The sequence below is a fragment of the Salvelinus namaycush genome, chromosome 28 (assembly GCF_016432855.1).
Source record: "Salvelinus namaycush isolate Seneca chromosome 28, SaNama_1.0, whole genome shotgun sequence".
Taxonomy (NCBI): Eukaryota; Metazoa; Chordata; class Actinopteri; order Salmoniformes; family Salmonidae; genus Salvelinus; species Salvelinus namaycush.
The window spans coordinates 41,698,124-41,720,387 of NC_052334.1; the positions used below are offsets into that span (position 1 = coordinate 41,698,124).

Genomic DNA, 22,264 nt, shown 5'->3' on the forward strand with positions numbered 1-22,264 from the left:
ATGTGCTGTACATTGTTATAAACACTTATTACACTGCTATAGACTTTTATTATCAATGTCATTCACTGTTATAAACACACATTACATTATAAATGATGATCCTGTGTAGAGAATGCCGATCCCACCACCAGGGTTGTGGGTTCGATTCCCGGTGCAACCCATACGTAAAATGTATGTGTAACGGATGTGAAATGGCTAGCTAGTTAGCGGGTACGCGCTAGTAGCATTTCAATCAGTTACGTCACTTGCTCTGAGACTTAAGTAGTGTTGCCCCTTGCTCTGCAACGGCCGTGGCCTTTGTGGAGCGATGGGTAACGACGCTTCGTGGGCGTCAGTTGTTGATGTATGCAGAGGGTCCCTGGTTCGCGCCCGTGTCGGGGCGAGGGGACGGTTTAAAGTTATACTGTTACATTGATGCTGTTGACCCGGATCACTGGTTGCTGCGGAAAAAGGAGGAGGTTGAAAGGGGGGTGAGTGTAACGGATGTGAAATGGCTAGCTAGTTAGCGGGTACGCGCTAGTAGCATTTCAATCAGTTACGTCACTTGCTCTGAGACTTAAGTAGTGTTGCCCCTTGCTCTGCAACGGCCGTGGCCTTTGTGGAGCGATGGGTAACGACGCTTCGTGGGCGTCAGTTGTTGATGTATGCAGAGGGTCCCTGGTTCGCGCCCGTGTCGGGGCGAGGGGACGGTTTAAAGTTATACTGTTACATTGATGCTGTTGACCCGGATCACTGGTTGCTGCGGAAAAAGGAGGAGGTTGAAAGGGGGGTGAGTGTAACGGATGTGAAATGGCTAGCTAGTTAGCGGGTACGCGCTAGTAGCATTTCAATCAGTTACGTCACTTGCTCTGAGACTTAAGTAGTGTTGCCCCTTGCTCTGCAAGGGCCGCGGCCTTTGTGGAGCGATGGGTAACGATGCTTCATGGGCGACCGTTGTTGATGTATGCAGAGGGTCCCTGGTTCGCGCCCGTGTTGGGGCGAGGGGACGGTTTAAAGTTATACTGTTACATATGTGCAAATGACTGTAAATCGCTTTGGATGAAAGCATCTGCTAAATGGCATATATTATGATTACATTATTTATACAACAGGCCTACAATGTGAAAGTCTATTGCTTTTTCAAATGAATATTTGTGTTGGAACTTCACATCAGTTGGAAAGGCAGCACATGTATCTGTTTATGTTACCCTTCCAATGAGCTTATCATATAAACTACAACGCGAAAAGTACAGTTTAGTTCACTTTTAATCATGTCAGCACAGGTAACAGCCGTTTACAGACTTTCTTTCGTTTTTCATTCTTACTTTTCCCAATTCACTTAAACTATATTTCTTTATTTCCCATGGGCTTCACCAGAGTACCTCCTAGTGGCTGGAATACAACTGTACTAAGACCGCTTACAACACCCCCCTGCAAAAACGAAATGTTGTCCCAAACATTTCACCAGCCTCAAAACAAACAGAAGATGTAAGTACTGGTCATGAGAACAGAAAAAACTGGCCTAACAGCCATATAACTATCTAGACATGTCTAGTCTGCCTTTATGGGCAGACGCAACCCCCACTAAATATTATCACACTGTGATTAGTAAAGGTAAACAAGAAAATATATACACATCAGAACATCTCTAGTTGGTATCCTGATAAGAGCTTGGCAGCCCAAAAGTGTTATAGGTTCGAATGTCTCTGGGCCTCCTCTGCCGGGCTGAACGGCGGGGAAAGATCATGGGTGACCCCAATGAATCAGTGTCCACTTCATCATGAGATGATTGAGTCTCTGAGCCCTCAGCTGTTTCCATATTTACCCCTGTCCTTCCGGGCTCTCTCTGAGGACTGGCTGGCACTCCTTCACAGTGAAGTTTGTATCAGTCTGACCCCGTTCCTCACTATTATCTGATACTAGTTGTGTGCTACTCTGTCTGCTCTCTTTATCCCTACGTGGCCTATTGATGAATACTGGATAAGAATCCTCATCTGAGATCTCAGACTCAGCGCTCTCCCCATTTTGCTGATTTTGCTGGGGTGGATCCCTTCTCCACAGACCTCTACTGGGAGTTTCAATAGGTTCCTCAAATGGTAGGGAATTACATGACATGAGCATATTGCGGTGCAGACCCCGGGCCCTGCCTGTACCGCTCTCGGGTTTGACCTCATAGACAGGGCTGTCATCACTTTTCCTGGTTACCACCACATGTATTTGGTCCTCCCAGTGTGATCTTAGCTTTCCCTGACCCCCACGTTCTGACATGTTCCTCACCAGTTCACGATCCCCTGAGACCAGAACCGAACTCATTTTCTTCCGATCGTAGTAGGCTTTTCCCTTTGCTGTTGATTTCTCCATGTTTCTACTGGCGATGTCATAGGCTTCAGCCATCTGTTGCTGCCACTTCTTAGCATAATCCTGGTATGATTTCTCCTGTTCCTTTATCTGTAACCCAAAGACAAGGTCAACAGGTAGCAGTGGAGCCCTTCCAAATAGCAGGAAATACAGTGAGAACCCAGTAGCATCACTGCGGGTACAATTATATGCATGAATGACCTTGTTCAGATAATCACCCCAGTTGGCCTTTTTCCTCTTCATCTAGTGTGCGCAACATTGACAACAGTGTACGGTTAAATCTCTCCACCGGATTCCCCTGTGGATGATATGGGGAGGTTCTGGAATTGGCTATTCCCGTACAGTTCTGCAAGGCTCTGAATAACTGATTTTCAAACTCTGTTTAGCCACGAGGTGGCTAAAAACAGACCTCCATCCTATGCTAGCTTGCTACCGATGGCCCGGCTAGCTGTCTGAATCGCCGTGACCCCAACCAACCTCTACTCACTGGACCCTTATGATCAATGGACTAAGCATGCCTCTCCTTAATGTCAATATGCCTTGTCCATTGCTGTTCTAGTTAGTGTTTATTGGCTTATTTCACTGTAGAGCCTCCAGCCCCGCTCACTATACCTTATCCAACCTTTCAGTTCCACCACCCACACATGCGATGACATCACCTGGTTTCAATGATGTTTCTAGAGACAATATCTCTCTCATCATCACTCAATACCTAGGTTTACCTCCACTGTATTCACATCCTACCATACCTTTGTCTTTACATTATACCTTGAATCTATTTTATCGCCCCCAGAAACCTCCTTTTACTCTGTTCCAGATGTTCTAGACGACCAATTCTCATAGCTTTTAGCCGTACCCTTATCCTACTCCTCCTCTGTTCCTCTGGTGATGTAGAGGTGAATCCGGGCCCTGCAGTGCCTAGCTCCACTCCTATTCCCCAGGCGCTCTATTTTGATGACTTCTGTAACCGTAATAGCCTTGGTTTCATGCATGTTAACATTAGAAGCCTCCTCCCTAAGTTTGTTATATTCACTGCTTTAGCACACTCTGCCAACCCGGATGTTCTAGCCGTGTCTGAATCCTGGCATAGGAAGACCACCAAAAATGTTGACATTTTCATCCCTAACTACAACATTTTCAGACAAGATAGATAGCCTGCAGAGTTCTGTCCTACTATCCAGGTCTGTACCCAAACAATTTGAACTTCTACTTTTAAAAATCCACCTCTCTAAAAACAAGTCTCTCACCGTTGCCGCCTGCTATAGACCACCCTCTGCCCCCAGCTGTGCTCTGGACACCATATGTGAACTGATTGCCCCCCATCTATCTTCAGAGCTCGTGCTGCTAGGCGACCTAAACTGGAACATGCTTAACACCCCGGCCATCCTACAATCTAAGCTTGATGCCCTCAATCTCACACAAATTATCAATGAACCTACCAGGTACCACCCCAAAGCCGTAAACACGGGCACCCTCATAGATATCATCCTAACCAAGTTGCCCTCTAAATACACCTCTGCTGTTTTCAACCAAGATCTCAGCGATCACTGCCTCATTGCCTGCATCTGTAATGGGTCAGCGGTCAAACGACCTCCACTCATCACTGTCAAACGCTCCCTGAAACACTTCAGCGAGCAGGCCTTTCTAATCGACCTGGCCGGGGTATCATGGAAGGATATTGATCTCATCCCGTCATTAGAGGATGCCTGGTTATTTTTTTATTTTTTATTCCTTCCTCACCATCTTAAATAAGCATGCCCCATTCAAGAAATGTAGAACCAGGAACAGATATAGCCCTTGGTTCTCTCCAGACCTGACTGCCCTTAACCAACACAAAAACATCCTATGGCGTTCTGCATTAGCATCGAACAGCCCCCGTGATTTGCAACTTTTCAGGGAAGCTAGAAACCAATATACACAGGCAGTTAGAAAAGCCAAGGCTAGCTTTTTGAAGCAGAAATTTGCTTCCTGCAACACAAACTCAAAAATGTTCTGGGACACTGTAAAATCCATGGAGAATAAGAACACCTCCTCCCAGCTGCCCACTGCACTGAAGATAGGAAACACTGTCACCACCGATAAATCCACTATAATTGAGAATTTCAATAAGCATTTTTCTACGGCTGGCCATGCTTTCCACCTGGCTACCCCTACCCCGGTCAACAGCACTGCACCCCCCACAGCTACTCACCCAAGCCTTCCATATTTCACCTTCTCCCAAATCCAGTCAGCTGATGTTCTGAAAGAGCTGCAAAATCTGGACCCCTACAAATCAGCCGGGCTAGATAATCTGGACCCTTTCTTTCTAAAATGATCTGCTGAAATTGTTGCCACCCCTATTACTAGCCTGTTCAACCTCTCTTTCGTGTTGTCTGAGATTCCCAAAGATTGGAAAGCAGCTGCGGTCATCCCCCTCTTCAAAGGGGGGGACACTCTTGACCCAAACTGCTACAGACCTATATCTATCCTACCCTGCCTTTCTAAGGTCTTCGAAAGCCAAGTCAACAAACAGATTACCGACCATTTCGAATCCCACCATACCTTCTCCGCTATGCAATCTGGTGTCAGAGCTGGTCATTAACATTACATTATACAGTCCATATTGGCTGTTATTGTTCACTTAATGATCATTAATATTAAATTATACACTCCATATTGTTGGTTTTGGTGTTTTTAAGGTTTCATTCTTTTAGAAACACTTTACTGACACTTCACTAATAACCAATATCCTTTACTGATATTGACTGAAGTACTGCTGCCATATTGCAGCCAACTCATACAAATCTGATAATTTGATGTCCTACATTAAGAACAAATGAAGTTCAACCATTATCATTTAATTAGAACTACATGAAATAAGGCTTCCCATCCACTGCATTAAGTGACATCTCCACTTCTGGGAACTGCACCTTCGTAGTGACTTATCGAATTTCAAATGCATTGATCTAAGAACTAGATTCATTAGTCCAAGGCTCTCCAACCCTGTTCCTGGAGAGCTACCCTCCTGTAGGTTTTCAATCCAACCTCAGTTTTAACAAACCTCATTAACTTATTAAGCAGGTAATTATTCAAATCAGGTGCACTAGATTAGGGTCAAAGTGAACCAACAAGACAGTAGCTCTCCAGGAACAAGGTTAGGAGCCCTGCACTAGTCCATCTTCAACCACATCATTTGAGCTGTCACAATGTGTCAACAATGTTATGTTACTAACTGTAATAGGTTGCTGTTAATCACAATTATATAAAATGTAACGAGTTCAAACCACTATCTTCATAGTTTATTTTTTTAACTATAGGGCGTTCTCCACACAATTATTTATTTTAACAAGTTATAAAAGTCCCGATTGGGCATTACAAAAATGTAAGTTCTGTTTTAATAATGTCCATTCGGAATGTTCTGTTGTCCTCCCACAGCAGGCACGCTCTGAAGGTTCCAAACCAGTGCTTGCAGTAGGCCTCTCCTGGGTCGTGTTGTACTGAGTGGAAGACAAATATTGTCTCAGCAGATGGAATGCTGTGCTAAAGCGCAATAGAGCAAAATACAATAACCATCGGCCGTATATCTTAACAGTATCTGACTCTCTCCAAATATAACCAAACAGAATCGTACTGGAATGGGGAAGTACTTAACTTTTGTTAAGGCCACCTGTGTCTAAACTCTGGTCCCCATCCGTTTAGAGTTGAAGATGTCTATCGTACGTTTCTACAGACCAAATCATACAGTGTGTGAAAGAGGGGGAATGTTAGTATTATAAAATGTATAATAGTATTATAAAAATGAACTGATTAAAAGGAATGAGTGGCGCTGAAGATATAGCGTCCAATCCCTCATCCCAGTAGGGGAGTATCAGGGGTGTATGTAGTAAGTCAGGTTGAAGTAGGAACGAGTGGCGCTGAAGATATAACTGCCATAACCCTCTGTAGATTGTCAACTCCCTGTTACGAATCCCGCCGAGGATGGTGCCTCTTCCCGTTCGGGCGGCGCTCGGCGGTCGTCGTCTCCGGCCTACTAGCTGCCACCGATCCCCTTTTCTGTTTTCATTTAGGTTTGTCTAATTGGTTACACCTGTTTTGTGTTTAGGGTGTTATTTAAACCCAGTTGGCCCGCCGACTTTTGTGCGGGCTTGTTATTCTGTTTTTTGTGGTGGTGATTTATATAGTGGATTCTGTCCTAATTTATGTTGGACTTTTTTTTTTGACACTACCTTTGTTGTGTGGCGTAGCCGTCTCATAGATTATTTCTGGTTGAAATAATAAATTCCACTTGCTCGGAACTACCCTGCTCTCTGCACCTGACTCCTTCATTTCACCATTGGAATTGTGACCGAAGCCCGCACCAACCATGGAGTCAGCAGAAGCAGCAACCACCCCTCTTCCATCGATGGAGGAGCGTGTCCTCCATCACACCGCCGTTCTCCATAGGATTGGGTCGGCGATGGACATGATGATGGAGAGGATGGAGCGATGGGAGAGGAGGTGGCTTCTCTTGCACCTATTGTGGCCGAAGAGGACACACTTCGGACCGGTGCTGGAGGAGTGCCTCTGGGAGTAGAGATGGCAGGCGGAATACTTCTCGGCCACCCCAGGTGAGTAGGCACAAGACTCACCCAGAGCTTCCTGTCGGTCACATGTTTTTGGTTATTTTTTTCCCTGCGTTTTTCCCCTCTCACCAGCATAAGGCGCTAGTCGACTCAGGCGCAGCTGGGAGTTTTATGGATCGCGGACTCGCCCGTAAGTTGGGTATTCCGCTGGTGCAGATAGACCCACCTTTCCCTGTGCACTCCTTAGATAGCCGACCGTTAGGGTCAGGGCTGATCAGGGAGGCCACGATTCCGCTGGACATGGTAACGCAGGGGGATCATAGGGAGCAGATTAGTTTCTACCTTATTGATTCACCTGGGTTTCCAGTGGTGTTGGGGGTTCCCTGGCTAGCCATTCACAATCCCCTCATTTCCTGGAGACAGGGAGCTCTTCAGGGGTGGTCAGAGGAGTGTTCAGGTAGGTGTGTGGGAGTTTCCATCGGTGCCACGTCGGTGGAGAGTCCAGACCAGGTTTCCACTGTGCGCATTCCCCCAGAATATGCCGATTTGGCTATCGCTTTTAGTAAGAAAAAAGCGACCAAATTACCACCTCATCGACGGTGGGATTGCGTGATAAACCTCCAGGAGAACGCTGCACTTCCCAGGAGTCACGTGTACCCATTGTCACAGGAGGAGACGTTGGCTATGGAGACATATGTCACGGAAGCTCTGAGACAAGGGTTCATTCGGCCCTCCATGTCACCCGCCTCCTCGAGTTTCTTTTTTGTGAGAAAAAAGGAGGGAGGACTGCGTCCGTGCATTGATTATCGAGGTCTCAATTCAATCACAGTGGGATTTAGTTATCCGCTACCTCTCATCGCTACGGCGGTGGAATCATTCCACGGAGCGCGTTTTTTCACAAAACTGGACCTCAGGAGCGCGTATAATCTGGTGCGTATTCGGGGAGGAGACGAGTGGAAAACAGCGTTTAGTACCACATCAGGCCACTATGAGTACCTCGTCATGCCGTATGGGTTAAAGAATGCTCCAGCCGTCTTCCAATCCTTTGTAGATGAGATTCTCAGGGACTTGCACGGGCAGGGTGTGGTAGTATATATTGATGACATCTTGATCTATTCTGCCACACGCGCCGCGCATGTCTCCCTGGTGCGCAGGGTCCTTGGGCGGCTGCTGGAGCATGACCTATACGTCAAGGCTGAGAAATGTGTGTTCTCCAAACAAGCCGTTTCCTTCCTGAGTTATCGCATTTCCACCTCAGGGGTGGTGATGGAGTGTGACCGCATTAACGCCGTGCGTAATTGGCCGACTCCGACCACGGTAAAGGAGGTGCAGCGGTTTTTAGGGTTTGCCAATTACTACCGGAGGTTTATCCGGGGTTTTGGCCAAGTGGCGGCGCCCATTACCTCACTGCTGTAGGGGGGGCCGGTGCGTCTACGGTGGTCGGCCGAGGCAGAGGGAGCCTTCAACCAGTTGAAGGCACGGTTTACTGAGGCTCCCGTGTTGGCGCATCCGGACCCTTCATTAGCGTTCATAGTGGAGGTGGATGCGTCCGAGGCTGGTGTTGGAGCCGTGCTATCACAGCGCTCGGGCACGCCACCGAAGCTCCGTGCCTGTGCTTTCTTTTCTAAGAAGCTGGGTCCGGCGGAGCGGAACTATGATGTGGGGGACCGGGAGTTACTAGCTATGGTAAAAGCCCTGAAGGTGTGGAGACACTGGCTTGAGGGGGCTAAATACCCTTTCCTCATCTGGACTGACCACCGCAATCTGGAGTATATCCGAGCGGCGAAGAGACTGAATCTGCGTCAGGCTAGGTGGGCCATGTTCTTTACACGCTTTAGATTTACGATCTCTTATAGACCAGGTTCCCTCAACACTAGGGCCGACGCGCTGTCCCGTCTCTATGACACCGAGGACCGGCCCATCGATCCGACTCCCATCCTTCCAGCCTCTTGGCTGGTGGCCCCGGTGGTATGGGAGGTGGACGCGGACATCGAGCGGGCGTTGAGGGTAGAACCTGCGCCTTCTCAGTGTCCGACTGGCCTTACGTACGTACCGCTTGGTGTCCGTGATCGATTGATTCGGTGGGCTCACACACTACCTTCTTCGGGTCATCCGGGGATTGAGAGGACAGTGCGGGGTCTTCGGGGGAAATACTGGTGGCCCACCTTGGCTAAGGACGTGAGACTCTATGTCTCCTCCTGTTCGGTATGCGCACAGAGTAAGGCTCCTAGGCACCTATCGAGAGGGAAGTTACAACCCCTCCCGGTTCCACAACGGCCATGGTCTCATCTATCGGTAGATTTTCTGACTGATCTTCCTCCATCTCAGGAGATCACTACCGTTCTGGTCGTTGTGGATCGGTTCTCTAAGTCCTGTCGTCTCCTCCCATTGCCTGGTCTCCCTACGGCCCTACAGACTGCGGAGGCTCTATTTACCCACGTCTTCCGGCATTACGGGGTGCCGGAGGACATCGTATCTGATCGAGGTCCCCAGTTCACGTCCCGGGTGTGGAGGGCGTTTATGGAGCGTCTGGGGGTCTCGGTCAGCCTTACCTCTGGGTATCACCCCGAAAGTAATGGGCAGGTGGAAAGAGTGAACCAGGAAGTGGGTAGGTTTCTGAGGTCGTATTGCCAGGACCGGCCAGGAGAGTGGGGAAGGTACGTCCCGTGGGCAGAGTTTGCCCAGAACTCACTCCGCCACTCATCAACGAACATGTCGCCCTTCGAATGCGTACTGGGGTACCAGCCGGTCCTGGCTCCGTGGCATCAGAGCCAGACCGACGCTCCTGCGGTGGAGGAGTGGGTACAGCGCTCTAGAGAGACCTGGCGGGCAGTCCAGGACTCTCTCAGGCAGGCCAGTGAACGGCAGAAGAGGAGCGCTGACCGCCACCGCAGTGAGGCCCCTGTGTTCGCACCAGGGGACAGGGTCTGGCTCTCGGCCCGAAACCTGCCCCTCCGCCTGCCCTGCCGGAAGCTGGGGCCGCAGTGTGTGGGGCCATTTAAAGTCCTGAGGAGGATAAACGAGGTGTGTTATAGGTTACAACTTCCCTCTTACTATCGTATTAACCCCTCGTTTCATGTGTCTCTCCTCAGGCCGGTGGTAGCTGGTCCCCTTCAGGAAAATGAGGTGCCAGAGGTCCCTCCGCCCCCTCTTGACATCGAGAGGTCCCCGGCGTACATGGTACGAACTATTCTGGACTCGAGACGCCGGGTGAGGGTCCTGCAGTACCTCGTGGACTGGGAGGGGTACAGTCCGGAGGAGAGATGCTGGGTACCGGTGGGGGACATTTTGGATCCTTCCCTCTTGAGGGACTTTCACCGCCGAGGATGGTGCCTCTTCCCGTTCGGGCGGCGCTCGGCGGTCGTCGTCTCCGGCCTACTAGCTGCCACCGATCCCCTTTTCTGTTTTCATTTAGGTTTGTCTAATTGGTTACACCTGTTTTGTGTTTAGGGTTAGGGTGTTATTTAAACCCAGTTGGCCCGCCGACTTTTGTGCGGGCTTGTTATTCTGGTTTTTGTGGTGGTGATTTATATAGTGGATTCTGTCCTAATTTATGTTGGACTGTATTTTTTGACGCGCCCTTTGTTGTGTGGCGTAGCCGCCTCAGAGATTATTTCTGGTTGAAATAATAAATTCCACTTGCTCGGAACTACCCTGCTCTCTGCACCTGACTCCTTCATTTCACCATTGGAATTGTGACACTCCCAGGCTGCCTCTGGGGCCTTCCAATGGAATTATTGTCCGCAACAGTTCCATCTGTGTGTGATGATGGTGAACTGGATTTGTGGCACAATCACCCATTACGACCAATAAAGAGCTGCGGCGCCAGTGGTTGGAGGAGCTGAGGTGGTGGTTGGAGGAGCTGAGGTGGTGGTTGGAGGAGCTGAGGTGGTGGTTGGAGGAGCTGAGGTGGTGGTTGGAGGAGCTGAGGTGGTGGTTGGAGGAGCTGAGGTGGTGGTTGGAGGAGCTGAGGTGGTGGTTGGAGGAGCTGAGGTGGTGGTTGGAGGAGCTGATGGTGGCTGAATTTGGGGCAAACAAATCCCTTACTGCTGTCAGATTGGCCCTCTGCAGTGCCAGGGAACCCGAGACGAACAACTACCAGGTCATGGTAACAGGTCATGGTAAACGTTGGAGACTCCATGCCAGACGTCCCCCCACAGCCGCTCTATCCTCTGGTTGTGAGTGCTCCTTCCTCTGAGGGCACTTCCCCTCTCACCACCCCTGAACTGCTCCATGAAGGCACAGATGCGGTTGTTTTCACCACCCGGTCACATCTCACCTGGGATGGTGTTCCGTAGCTGGTGATGGCTGCTTCGAATGACTCCATGACTGTGGCGGTCCTGTTGTTGTCAGAGGCCTTCAGAAACACAACAAGTCTGCTGTAACCATCCACAGCACCATGGATAACAATCCTAAACCTAAAAAACAAGATGCATTTGTTTTACAAAACCATTTTTTTCTCTTATAGTGACGCCATTCTGTTTTTATTGATATCAGCTCTTTGATCCTCTCATCTAGCTGAGCATCTGACAACAGTGAGTAGGACCTGAAACGCTGAAAATGACTAAATACAAAAATAACACAAAAAGATACATCAATCAGGAATGTGATCAAATCTAGAGGGGATGTAGAGATCTCCCTCTTGTGTTACAATTGCTTTATTAGATTACAGTAACTTACCTCATGCGCAACTTGACCACAGAGTGCGACACATTGAGAACATCTGCCATTTGTCTGATGGTCATATGACAATCTATGAGGAACTCAAGCTGCTCCTTGGTGATGTGATACCGCCTCCCCTCCAAAGGCGCTTGACAGGACACTGAAATAAAAAAATACAATAATTACAAAATACACTCCTAAAAACTTTAGGTTAAAAGACTATAAGATCACCATATAGAATATAGGAACAACATTATAGGCCAACCAAATGTTTTTTCATTGATTGACTTGACACAGGAGACTTAACACAGGACAAGTAAAATGATACAATCTCAGCCTTTGCCACACATGCCGTACAAAAAAAATGATATAAATATAACAACTTGGCATTTTCGTAAGGTTCCCGTTGTTGGGTGTCATTTGCCTCTTGTAGGAACTCCTCGACAACAGCAATTAGATTGCTGGCCATCTCTTCATCAATCAAATGACCACTTGCCCACCGAAGGCTCCGCAACATGGTCTCTAGCCTGAAAAATAGACCGCAGACCCGACGGGTCCAGTGACATTTTATCTGTATGTAGTTCCCCTAAAGTGTTTTCTTGTCTAAACTGTGCCAACTCTGAGCCTCCGACCTATGAAGACAACCGTGCATTGACAGGCGATGCAGTTTTAACTAACGTACTTTAGTTACAAACTAGCTCAAAAAAAGTATCTAGATTCAACATCGCTAGCTAGCTAACGTTACTATACAGCAGTAACTAATTAACGTTTTATAGATTCCATAATTAACGTTAGATTATGAACAATTAACTTTAGCTAGCTATCTTGAGTACAGTTAAATATCAATGGCAGGCAGATTTAACGTATCTTTGTGGCATATGAAATACGAGTGAGAGTGTAATCAATGTGCAATAACTACGTACAAAATTAATGAACGTGTTAAATTATTGTGTGACCTGGAGTCATATTCAGGTCCTGATTGCTAAAGAAGCTTATTTTGACGTGTCAAATAGTGTTATTTGACGTGCATCTTTTTGACACGCAAAGACCCAAACGGCGTTCCATATTGCTGTCCACTTGCCTCGTTGGCGCCGTCTGGCTGGGATTTGTAAGGCAGACTTTCACAGTATCCTCAGAGTCCGATATTCCTTTGATTTCGTCTTTCAGTTGAAGCAGACAAGACATTCCCTCATCCTCTGATTCCATTAAATCTTCCTTCTCACAGTAATCTTCCATCAATTTGCGCCGCAAAGCGCGATGGCTCTTTCCTTTTACTTCAGTCATCTACACCTCCTATTCCACAACTACACACAGGTGCCGTAAATTGTCCTCAGTTAAAGTCCATAAACTCTGTTCGATTTCATCCAACAACATTTCCCTCTCTCGACTCATATTGTCCTACTCACGTGGCAACAACGACAATGCAGCCAATGGCAAGATAGCTACACTCCGTTAGGTGGTTAGCCTGCTAACGTTAGCTAGCTACTCTCCCAATGTCTCTCACTCGTTGTCCGTTCCAGGAATATGGGCCGGTGCTCACATGAAAATACATCTCAGCGGTGCCTCCAAATTTGTTACCCTTCCAATGAGCTTATCATATAAACTACAACGCGAAAAGTACTGTGTACTCCACTTTTTATCATGTCAGCACAGGTAACAACCGTTTACAGTCTTTCTTTAGTTTTCATTCTTACTCTTCCCAATTCACTTAAACTATATTTATTTTATTTCCCATGGGCTTCACCAGAGTACCCCCTAGTGGCTGGAACTGTATTAAGCACCTTACATTTAAATGGTACCTGATTCAAAAGTTGTGGACAGAAATGTGGGTATACTATAATACAAGTTAAAATAAAATAATGACAAGCAAATCTTGTTCTTTTTGAATTCAGGTTTAATTAAGTAAGGGTAGCTTGGTGATCATGGCTACGTGTAACAGTATTGAGATCCCCTCTGGGACCAGAACTGGAATGAGTATTACTAAACCAATATACCCTCAACAATACAGACACACAGCAATGTAGTGCTGCTGACCTGGGTTCAGGACCCACTAGGGGAGTCACCCTACATTCTAAGGGGCGGCACGTAGCCTCAAGGTTAGATCATTGGGCCAGTTACCGAAAGGCTGCCAACCAGGAGCTCTCAACCCTCCTGTTCTAAGTCCTCTGTGAACTTCCTGACCTTGAACAAGACCTCCATGTTGACTGTGGGTTGCGTGGTATATAGTGAGGGCAGCATGTCGGACTGGAGGGCAGAGGGACACACACAGAAGAGAAACAAAATCATGAGCATGGTTCAGCAATTACACAAATGTGAGAGTCAGTTTGCAATGCCTGGATGTGTATGTTGAAACAGCATGTTCCAGTATGTTTGTGAACAGTGAATGTGAGTATGTCTGTGCGTTTCTCACCATGCAGATGGGCTACAGCAGCTTGTCGCTAGGCACATCCATCCAGGTCAATTCTATGGCAGCCGGGTCACCTGGCGAGCACGGGGTCAGAAGGTCATCCACCATCAATTGACTGGTGGCACAGGATGGCCCTCGCACCTAGAGTACCATCACAAACAACAAAATATCTTAAAATCTCCTAAATTGTAGAGAAAGAGATTCACCTTTAGTGTGCTGTACAAGAGTGGACTTCAATAGAGTTACCATACAGTATTAGTAGAAACTTTTTTAATAAATCACAAATGACTGAAATTACAGTATAGACAGATAGTCCTCATATTATTATATTTCTACAATGTCAAAAGTGTGTATTATTTGCAACGAAACTGAACCCGTTTGCAAATAATTAACTCTGAGACGTCAATAGGGATCTGAGCATGGTACTTTCAAGTTAGGCCTACCTTTCCACCCCAGACCGAGTAGGCCTACTGACGCAGAAAAATGTAAGCTTTAACTGCTGGCTAATCTTCTTCCTTGGCTTAACCCAACGAGAGGTCAAAAGTGTTTTCCAAAAAGCTGTCTTTGTTTAAATTGATTTTATTGTTCAGAACGTGAATAGCTTAATCAATTGATAGTGACAGAATTAGATTATTTCCAAATTAAACAACAATCCCAATATGCAGTCACGTCTTTACCGGGTATTCCTATTTTACAGCTTGTTTCTAGCATTAAGTATCGCGGACCAAAGCGCTGTTATAGATAACTGTATATAATCACATCCGTTTAATTTTCTTCAAAATCTTAAACAGTGTACTTTTTGCCCTTTTCTTTAAGAAAAGGTAGGCCTATGGCATACCCTCTCATACATAATTGTAACGCTCGTCTTCCTCCTCGTCTGAAGAGGAGCAAGCATCGGACCAAAGCGCAGCGTGGTTTGAATACATGCTTTTAATAAATTTAAACGAAGACGAAAAACACGGGACAAAATACAAAACAAATAAACGACGTGAACAAACGAACGAAAACAGTACCGTGTGGCGAAACAAACACAGACACGGCAACAATCACCCACAAACCAAAAGTGAAACCCAGGCTGCCTAAGTATGATTCTCAATCAGGGACAACGATTGACAGCTGCCTCTGATTGAGAATCATACCAGGCCGAACACAAAACCCCAACATAGAAAAACACACATAGACAGCCCACCCCAACTCACGCCCTGACCATACTAAATAAAGACAAAACAAGGGAAATAAGGTCAGGAACGTGACAATAATAGCTGTAAGTCTTAACAGATAAAGAGGTGGGCTATTTAAAGAGTGCATGGCGGGTGGAGGAATTGACTAACATATCTATGGATATAGCAGCCTATAGCCTCTTTTCATCTGTCAAACAGGTAGACCTACCTCTTATTTCTTAAATAGGAAGAAATAGGCTGCAACACATATCCCTAATTAAAATGAAGACGTTTAAAATGAATAATGTTTACTCAAATTTGCATTACTTTCAGCACCATGAGCTGTCCATTTCCGATTGATTGTGCCGTGGCTGCTGCTTCAAGTTTCAGCACCACAATGTAAGTTACTCGAATCTGACTTCTTGTGAGGTCAATAACTCTGATAAACCTTTTTTGATATACTCAGAGGACCGTTATTAGCATGTTTTAACCACTCCTTCATTATTACTGAAACAGGATTCAAAGTGGTAAATATAAAGATCCAGTCCATAAAAAAATTGGAGGCACCTTACACTTCAGTGTTGTGATGCAAAAATGCTAGCAAAATGTATAGCGCATAGAATTAAAAGGTATTGTCGGACATTATTAATTATAATCAGACATGTTTTTTACATGGACAATATATTTGAGATCATTGAGGCCCATGTTGACAAGATGTTGGGGAATCACTGGAGGGGAATATTGACCAACTGAGCATCTCAGTGTACATCTCAATAAACACAATAGGTGTTTTGTTACATTTCAGTCTTCTGTGAAATATTTAAAGTGTCATATTGGGGTGCAAACTCAACAATGAATACATTTAAACTATATCTGACATGTTACTGTTGTCTTCTTATTTAAGCCACTGACCATGTGTGTGAGGTGTAAACAGGATGTACATAAATGGGAATAAACACATGACATAGAAAATAAAAATATTGACATTTAGGAATTCAAAATGCATCTAAATATATTTTGTTCTGTCTATGGAATACATTAAAAAAACATGTACATTTTTTTTATATGTGTATAAAATATACTTGTCTGTACAGTAAGTAAATGCAGGAAATCCAAAATGCACAAAAATATGTTTTTGTAATGTCTAAAATAAAATATATGTGTATAATATATACTTAGTCAGTAAGTAAAACAATGCAGAAGCAATAAGCATTGTAAACGATGATAGAACACATCAAATTAATGTGAACATGAGGACACAAAGGAGAGATTTAATTAAAAGATCATCTTTTAATAGATTTTTAATGCTGAAGTTTTTTAATGCTGAAAAAATCTATGTATGGCAAATCCACTCTGGGCAAATGGCCTGTTGGTCAAAAATAAAAAATAGTTAACATTCTTGCTACTTCAGCCATTTGCTATGTTAAAGTAAAATCTCAGTTAATGATGAATGAATAAAATTTGGAAGGATTTTTCAGAGTCATACCTCAGTAGGGTAGAGTGTCAGGTGGCACAACCATTGGTGCCATGAGGTCAAAGTGTGAAGGAGGGAGCAAGCCAGAGAGCTGTCTAGGAAGCAGTCCAGGCCCATGGCTTGGAGGCTTTGAGTTGGTCCTATCATTGTAATTCATTGTAGGGTATCTGCTGCCCCATAGACCTGCTGGTAGTTTTGGAAGGTGTTAGCAGGAGATCACCAGGGACATCTATGATTGGCTGACACAGTCTTGGTTAAACCACATGTATTCTAAAGCAATATTCACCTGCTTTCATAGAGTAAGGATTCACTCCTTTGGGGACACTGCCAGTGTTCCCCTGATATCCATATGTCCCCATCGGTGGAGGTGGTGGTACACACTTGTTCTGTAAAACACATCAACACATTTTCCAAATTGTTAGTAATATTATCACAGTTGAAATACAATGGTTGTTCACTGTTTTTAATTGAATTGAATTTAAGTACCTCAGCCTTGGGCTCAGTTTTGTTAACCCATCTGTGCAGAGTTGGATCCCAGACAATCTGAGGAAGAAGATATTAGCAATGTGAAGCAAGCCACAAAAAAAATAAAACAAAATCCACTCAATTGTCTCTATATAGAATATAGTGTTAAGAACCAGTTCCTTACAGATCTGTCTTTGTCCTCAGGTAGATGAACCTCCTTCTTATTAGCTCTTCCACTCCCAAAGACCCAGCTGAGCCAGCCTCCACTGTTATTGTGAACAGCAGGGGTCTCGGGCTCAGCCACCGGCCGGCTGCCAGTCTGGAACTGAGGGTTGGCATCGGAGTGTTCCGGCTTGGTGATGGACATCATAGCAGGATGCTCAACATATCGAAGTCGGACATCTGTAATAAGTGGGAGAAGTCAGGCCACTCTGCTCATGTCACCATACAGAACAATTACTGGCTGACAGGTAGGAACGTCTCGCTCTGATACTCTGTTACAACCCAATCTTAACCTACACGCAGTCACAGGGATTACTGGGAGGTTACTCCAGGACTCTGCAATCGCATTGTTTTGGTTGCAAAATCAACAATTCCCTGCATATTATGCGAGGGCTTACAAATTTGACCAATCACCAAACTATTTCTGCATAAAATAGTCACATCATCACAATATTATCGCATAGAACTGACCCACTACCACAGTACAAAAAGAGGGCTCGCAATTTCAACCAATCACCGCACATTTACTGCATAATATGGTTCAATCAAGCCACATGTCAACACAGTTTTTTCCCTTGTCAGCGCATTTTTGCAACAAATTGGACAAAACAATTGCATATTGCTATGCAAAATGTCGTAATTGTCGCTGCAAAATCTAGCATATTTCATATTTTAAAAATCCATGCGAAATCCTGGAGAGATTCAAGGAAGTATGAAAATGTATACACTCACTACTGTAAGTAGCTCTGGATAAGAGCGTCTGCTAAATGACTAAAATGTAAAAGTAAAATGTAGCTAAACCTGTGTTATGTAGAAAATGCATGAAAGTATTACAGATATACACTCACATGAGCCATACATTTAACCTATCACAACTTATTATCAAGCTATCACAATGGTAATTTCTTTACTAATTAGGTAAGGTTAAGTGACCTCTTCTCTTGGAATAGAAATCCACAGGTGGAGGACACGCTCCACCATCCCATTTCCACAGTGGTGCCACCATGGGGATGATGGGAGGTGGTTGTGGATGATTGTTTTCATTCTTCACAGGGACACTGGCTGTGAGGAGGATCTCCTCCCTCTCTGCAGGGACACTAGCCTTTGGGACGATCCACTCCCTGTGCGCAGGGACGCTGGCCTTTGGGAAGATTCCCTTCCTCTGCGCAGTGACACTGGCTATCAGGAATCTCAACTTCCTTTGTGCAGGGGTGAGTTGTGATGCTCTGAGGAGCTTATTATTCTGATAGTAGCTGATGGAAGAAGCTGCTGGAAGAATCCCCTCCCTCTGTGCAGGGATGAGGCCTGATGCTCGGAGGAGCCCCTTCCTATGTGCAGGGATAAGGCCTGATGCTCTGAGGATCTCCTCCCTCTGCGCAGTGATGCTAGCTGCTCGGAGAACCCCCTCCCTCTGTGCAGGGACAATGGCTGACTGGTGAATCTCCTCCCTCGGTGCAGGGACACTTGATGTTTGGAGAATCCCCTCCCTCTGTGCAGGGACACTGGCTGTTTGGAGGATCCCCTCCCTCTGTGCAGGGATGAGGCCTGATGATCGGAGGATCTCCTCCCTCTCAGCAGGAACACTAGCCTTTGGGACAATCCCCTCCCTGTGCGCAGGGACGCTGGCCATTGGGACGATTCCCTCCCTCTGCGCAGTGACACTGGCTGTTTGGAGGATCCCCTCCCTCCGTGCAGGGATGAGGCCTGATGATCGGAGTATCTCCTCCCTCTGTGCAGTGATGCTAGCTGCTGAGAGAATCCCCTCCCTCTGTGCAGGGACACTGGCTGTTTGGAGGTTCCCCTCACTCTGTGCAGGGACACTGGCTGTTTGGAGGATCCCCTCACTCTGTGCAGGGACACTGGCTGTTTGGAGGATCTCCTCACTCTGTGCAGGGACACTGGCTGTTTGGAGGATCCCCTCACTATGTGCAGGGACACTGGCTGTTTGGAGGATCCCCTCACTATGTGCAGGGACAGTGGCTGTTTGGAGGATCCCCTCCCTCTGTGCAGGGACACTGGCTGTTTGGAGGATCCAATCCCTCTGTGCAGTGATGAGGCCTGACGAAATCAGGATCTCCTCCCTCTGTGCATTGAAGCTGGCTGCTGAGAGAATCCCCTCCCTCTGTGCAGGGACACTGGCTGTTTGGAGGTTCCCCTCACTCTGTGCAGGGACGCTGGCTGTTTGGAGGATCCCCTCACTCTGTGCAGGGACACTGGCTGTTTGGAGGATCTCCTCACTCTGTGCAGGGACACTGGCTGTTTGGAGGATCCCCTCACTATGTGCAGGGACACTGGCTGTTTGGAGGATCCCCTCACTATGTGCAGGGACAGTGGCTGTTTGGAGGATCCCCTCCCTCTGTGCAGGGACACTGGCTGTTTGGAGGATCCCCTCCCTCTGTGCAGTGATGAGGCCTGACGAAATGAGGATCTCCTCCCTCTGTGCATTGATGCTAGCTAATGAGAGAATCCCCTCCCTCTGTGCAGGGACACTGGCTGTTTGAAGGATACCCTCACTATGTGACGGGATGAGGCCTGATGCTCGGACGATCTCCTCCCTCTGCACAGCAACTTCGGCTGCTATGATGATCTGCAGGTATAATATAGAGCATATAGTCATTCCCTAAAAAATCAACCACTTGGAATCTATAACGTCATTGGGTCGGCAGCGTAGCCTAGTGGTTAGAGCGTTGGACTAATAACCGAAAGGTTGCAAAATCAAATCCCTGAGCTGACAAGATACAAATCTTTCGTTCTGCCCCTTAACAAGGCAGTTCCTAGACCTTCATTGAAAAAAAATATTTGTTCTTTACTGACTTGCCTAAGTAAATAAAGGTAAAAAAAATTACACATACACTGAGTGTGTTAAACATTAAGAACACCTTCTCTTTCTGTGACATGGACTAATCAGGTAAAAGCTATAATCCCTTATTGATATCAATTGTTAAATCTTCTTCTCAGTGTAGATGAATGGGAGGAGACAGGTTAAAGAATGATTTTTAGACAATTGAGACATGAATTGTGTATGAGTGTCATTCAGAGGGTGAATAAGCAAGACAAAAGATTTAAGTCCCTTTTAACAGAGTATGGTAGTAGGTGCCCGGTGCACCGGTTTGTGTCAAGAACTGCAATGCTGTTGTGTTTTTCACGATCAACAGTTTTCCCTGAGTATCAAGAATGGTCCACCACCAAGGGGGGGCAACTCAATAGGAAGGTGTTCTTAATGTTTTGTTCACTCAGTGTACATCAATCCATAGCATATACTTTCATTTGTATGTGTGCTGATACTGTAAATACACAAATTATATTAATGTTATCTACAATATATTATAATACCGTAAGCCTCCCTGCTGCAGGGGCATTTCCTCCTACAATTTTGAGTTGATTTTCTTCACTTTAGCAATATTTTGTATCTTTGTTAATTTTCACATTTATTGTGTTTGGAATGACACTGTTACTACAGCATTTGATGTAAGTATGTAGGACAATTACCCATAATGCTCACTGACTGAACATTCAAAATTACCATGGCAATTATTGACGCATTCATATGCCATCGGAAACTTGGAACCTCAGAGTTAAATGAATGTAAGTTATTAGCGTAGATCTTCCTACTGGTTGATTCTGATACTTCACAAGTGGGAAACTTGAAATCATCATTCCATAACGAGTTAGCGAGTCAGAAATGTCAGAATTTCCTAGTTCCGACTTGAAGGGCCTTCTATGATGTAGGGCAGGTCAGTAACCAAATTATTTAACTGTGCCCAGTCGCACACAGACTTTTATGGTCACACAAGTTGCCACCGGTGGATTCAAAATGAGTAGCCTAACAATTATTTACATGGTACCAGGTACATTTGCAACCAAATTATTTTTCTGTGATAAATCAATAATAGTTGCACACATAGGGTAACAGTGAGCAATGAGCAAGATAACCATAGACGGGAAGTTGACAATAGCTTATTATTAGTGTAAAGAAATTGTATTTCTATGGTTGCAGTCCTCAAAGATTGAATTGCATTGAATTGAATTAATCAGATCCAATGATTTACCGCCAGTAGGGTGGGGTACCGCTAGTCATCATTATTATAATCACCATCTCAATCCATATCACCATACCACCATAGACCTATTCTTCTGTATCTGAGACTCATCTGACACTACCTTAGATATGGCAGTCTGCAACTCAATACACTGCCCCTGCATGGTGTTCAGCGTCCCCTGCATGTGGTTAATCGACTGCTTAACATCGTTCAGCAGGATCTGAATCTCAAGCCTGCAAGAAATCAGGTGGTTCAACATACTGAGATGATGAGAGGCTTCAGACCATGCCCATTGGACCATCTTTAGGATTCTTTCTCACTTAACACCAATCTTATTAGGAATGTAACTTTGTGCATATGATATTACTATAGTGTTATTTAGAAGAAAATAAGTGTACTTTGTCAGGCGCCAAAAGGATGATGGGTTGTCTCCCTGCTCCAGTGAGCTCTGCTGGCAGGTCTTGCTCACTGTTGGAGGAACGGGAGCCAAATTAGAGGAAAAATATCTATGGTTATTGAGCAATGAAACATTCATGGCATAATGAGCACTGTGAAAATAACATTCATGGCACTGTGAAAAGAATAACAACAGCTGGGGTTTACTTTCTCAAATTTAGATAATGTAATACAGTCTTTAAACCCATCAGAAATGTAGTGCTTACCTCCATGAAAATATTGGCCCCTGTTATTTTGGGCAGCACTGTCCCAATGTTGACAACTAGTTCCAACTTGTGATGAGAAGGTCTTGATGAAACGATCAAGTCAACATTTTGTTAGACATTTCAGAGATAGCATTAACAATTGTACATGAGACAGTGCTTCCAGATATTGAGGTATCTTCCTTCTGAGGTATGTCAAAAAAATCTGGTGTGTGAGTACTCACATGAAAGGTATCCATGATTCTTGATTAAGCCAATCATGTATGTGATTACCATCCTATGGATCAGGAGCTGGAA

General features: G+C 45.5%; 1 protein-coding gene across 3 annotated transcripts; it reads right to left on the reverse strand.

The window, feature by feature from the left end:
• Positions 1 to 13,432: 13,432 nt before the first annotated feature.
• Positions 13,433 to 18,709, reverse strand: LOC120023547 (protein transport protein Sec16A-like). Of its 3 annotated transcripts, XR_005472704.1 has the most exons (6): positions 18,202 to 18,709; positions 17,068 to 17,124; positions 16,868 to 16,967; positions 16,594 to 16,767; positions 13,951 to 14,088; positions 13,433 to 13,784 (listed from the first exon to the last, which is right to left on the reverse strand). XR_005472704.1 is itself a non-coding variant. In XM_038967581.1 (5 exons), exons 1-4 carry the CDS (start codon positions 17,414 to 17,416, stop codon positions 16,595 to 16,597), a joined length of 516 nt encoding a protein of 171 aa, XP_038823509.1. In that variant the 5' UTR covers positions 17,417 to 17,438; the 3' UTR covers positions 16,408 to 16,473; position 16,594. The 3 variants fall into 3 exon arrangements, 1 of the variants encoding a protein (XP_038823509.1); XR_005472703.1 differs by lacking the exons at positions 13,433 to 13,784; positions 13,951 to 14,088 and adding an exon at positions 16,408 to 16,473 and having other exon boundaries at positions 18,202 to 18,700; XM_038967581.1 differs by lacking the exons at positions 13,433 to 13,784; positions 13,951 to 14,088; positions 18,202 to 18,709 and adding exons at positions 16,408 to 16,473; positions 17,231 to 17,438.
• Between the last annotated feature and the right edge of the window lie 3,555 nt (positions 18,710 to 22,264).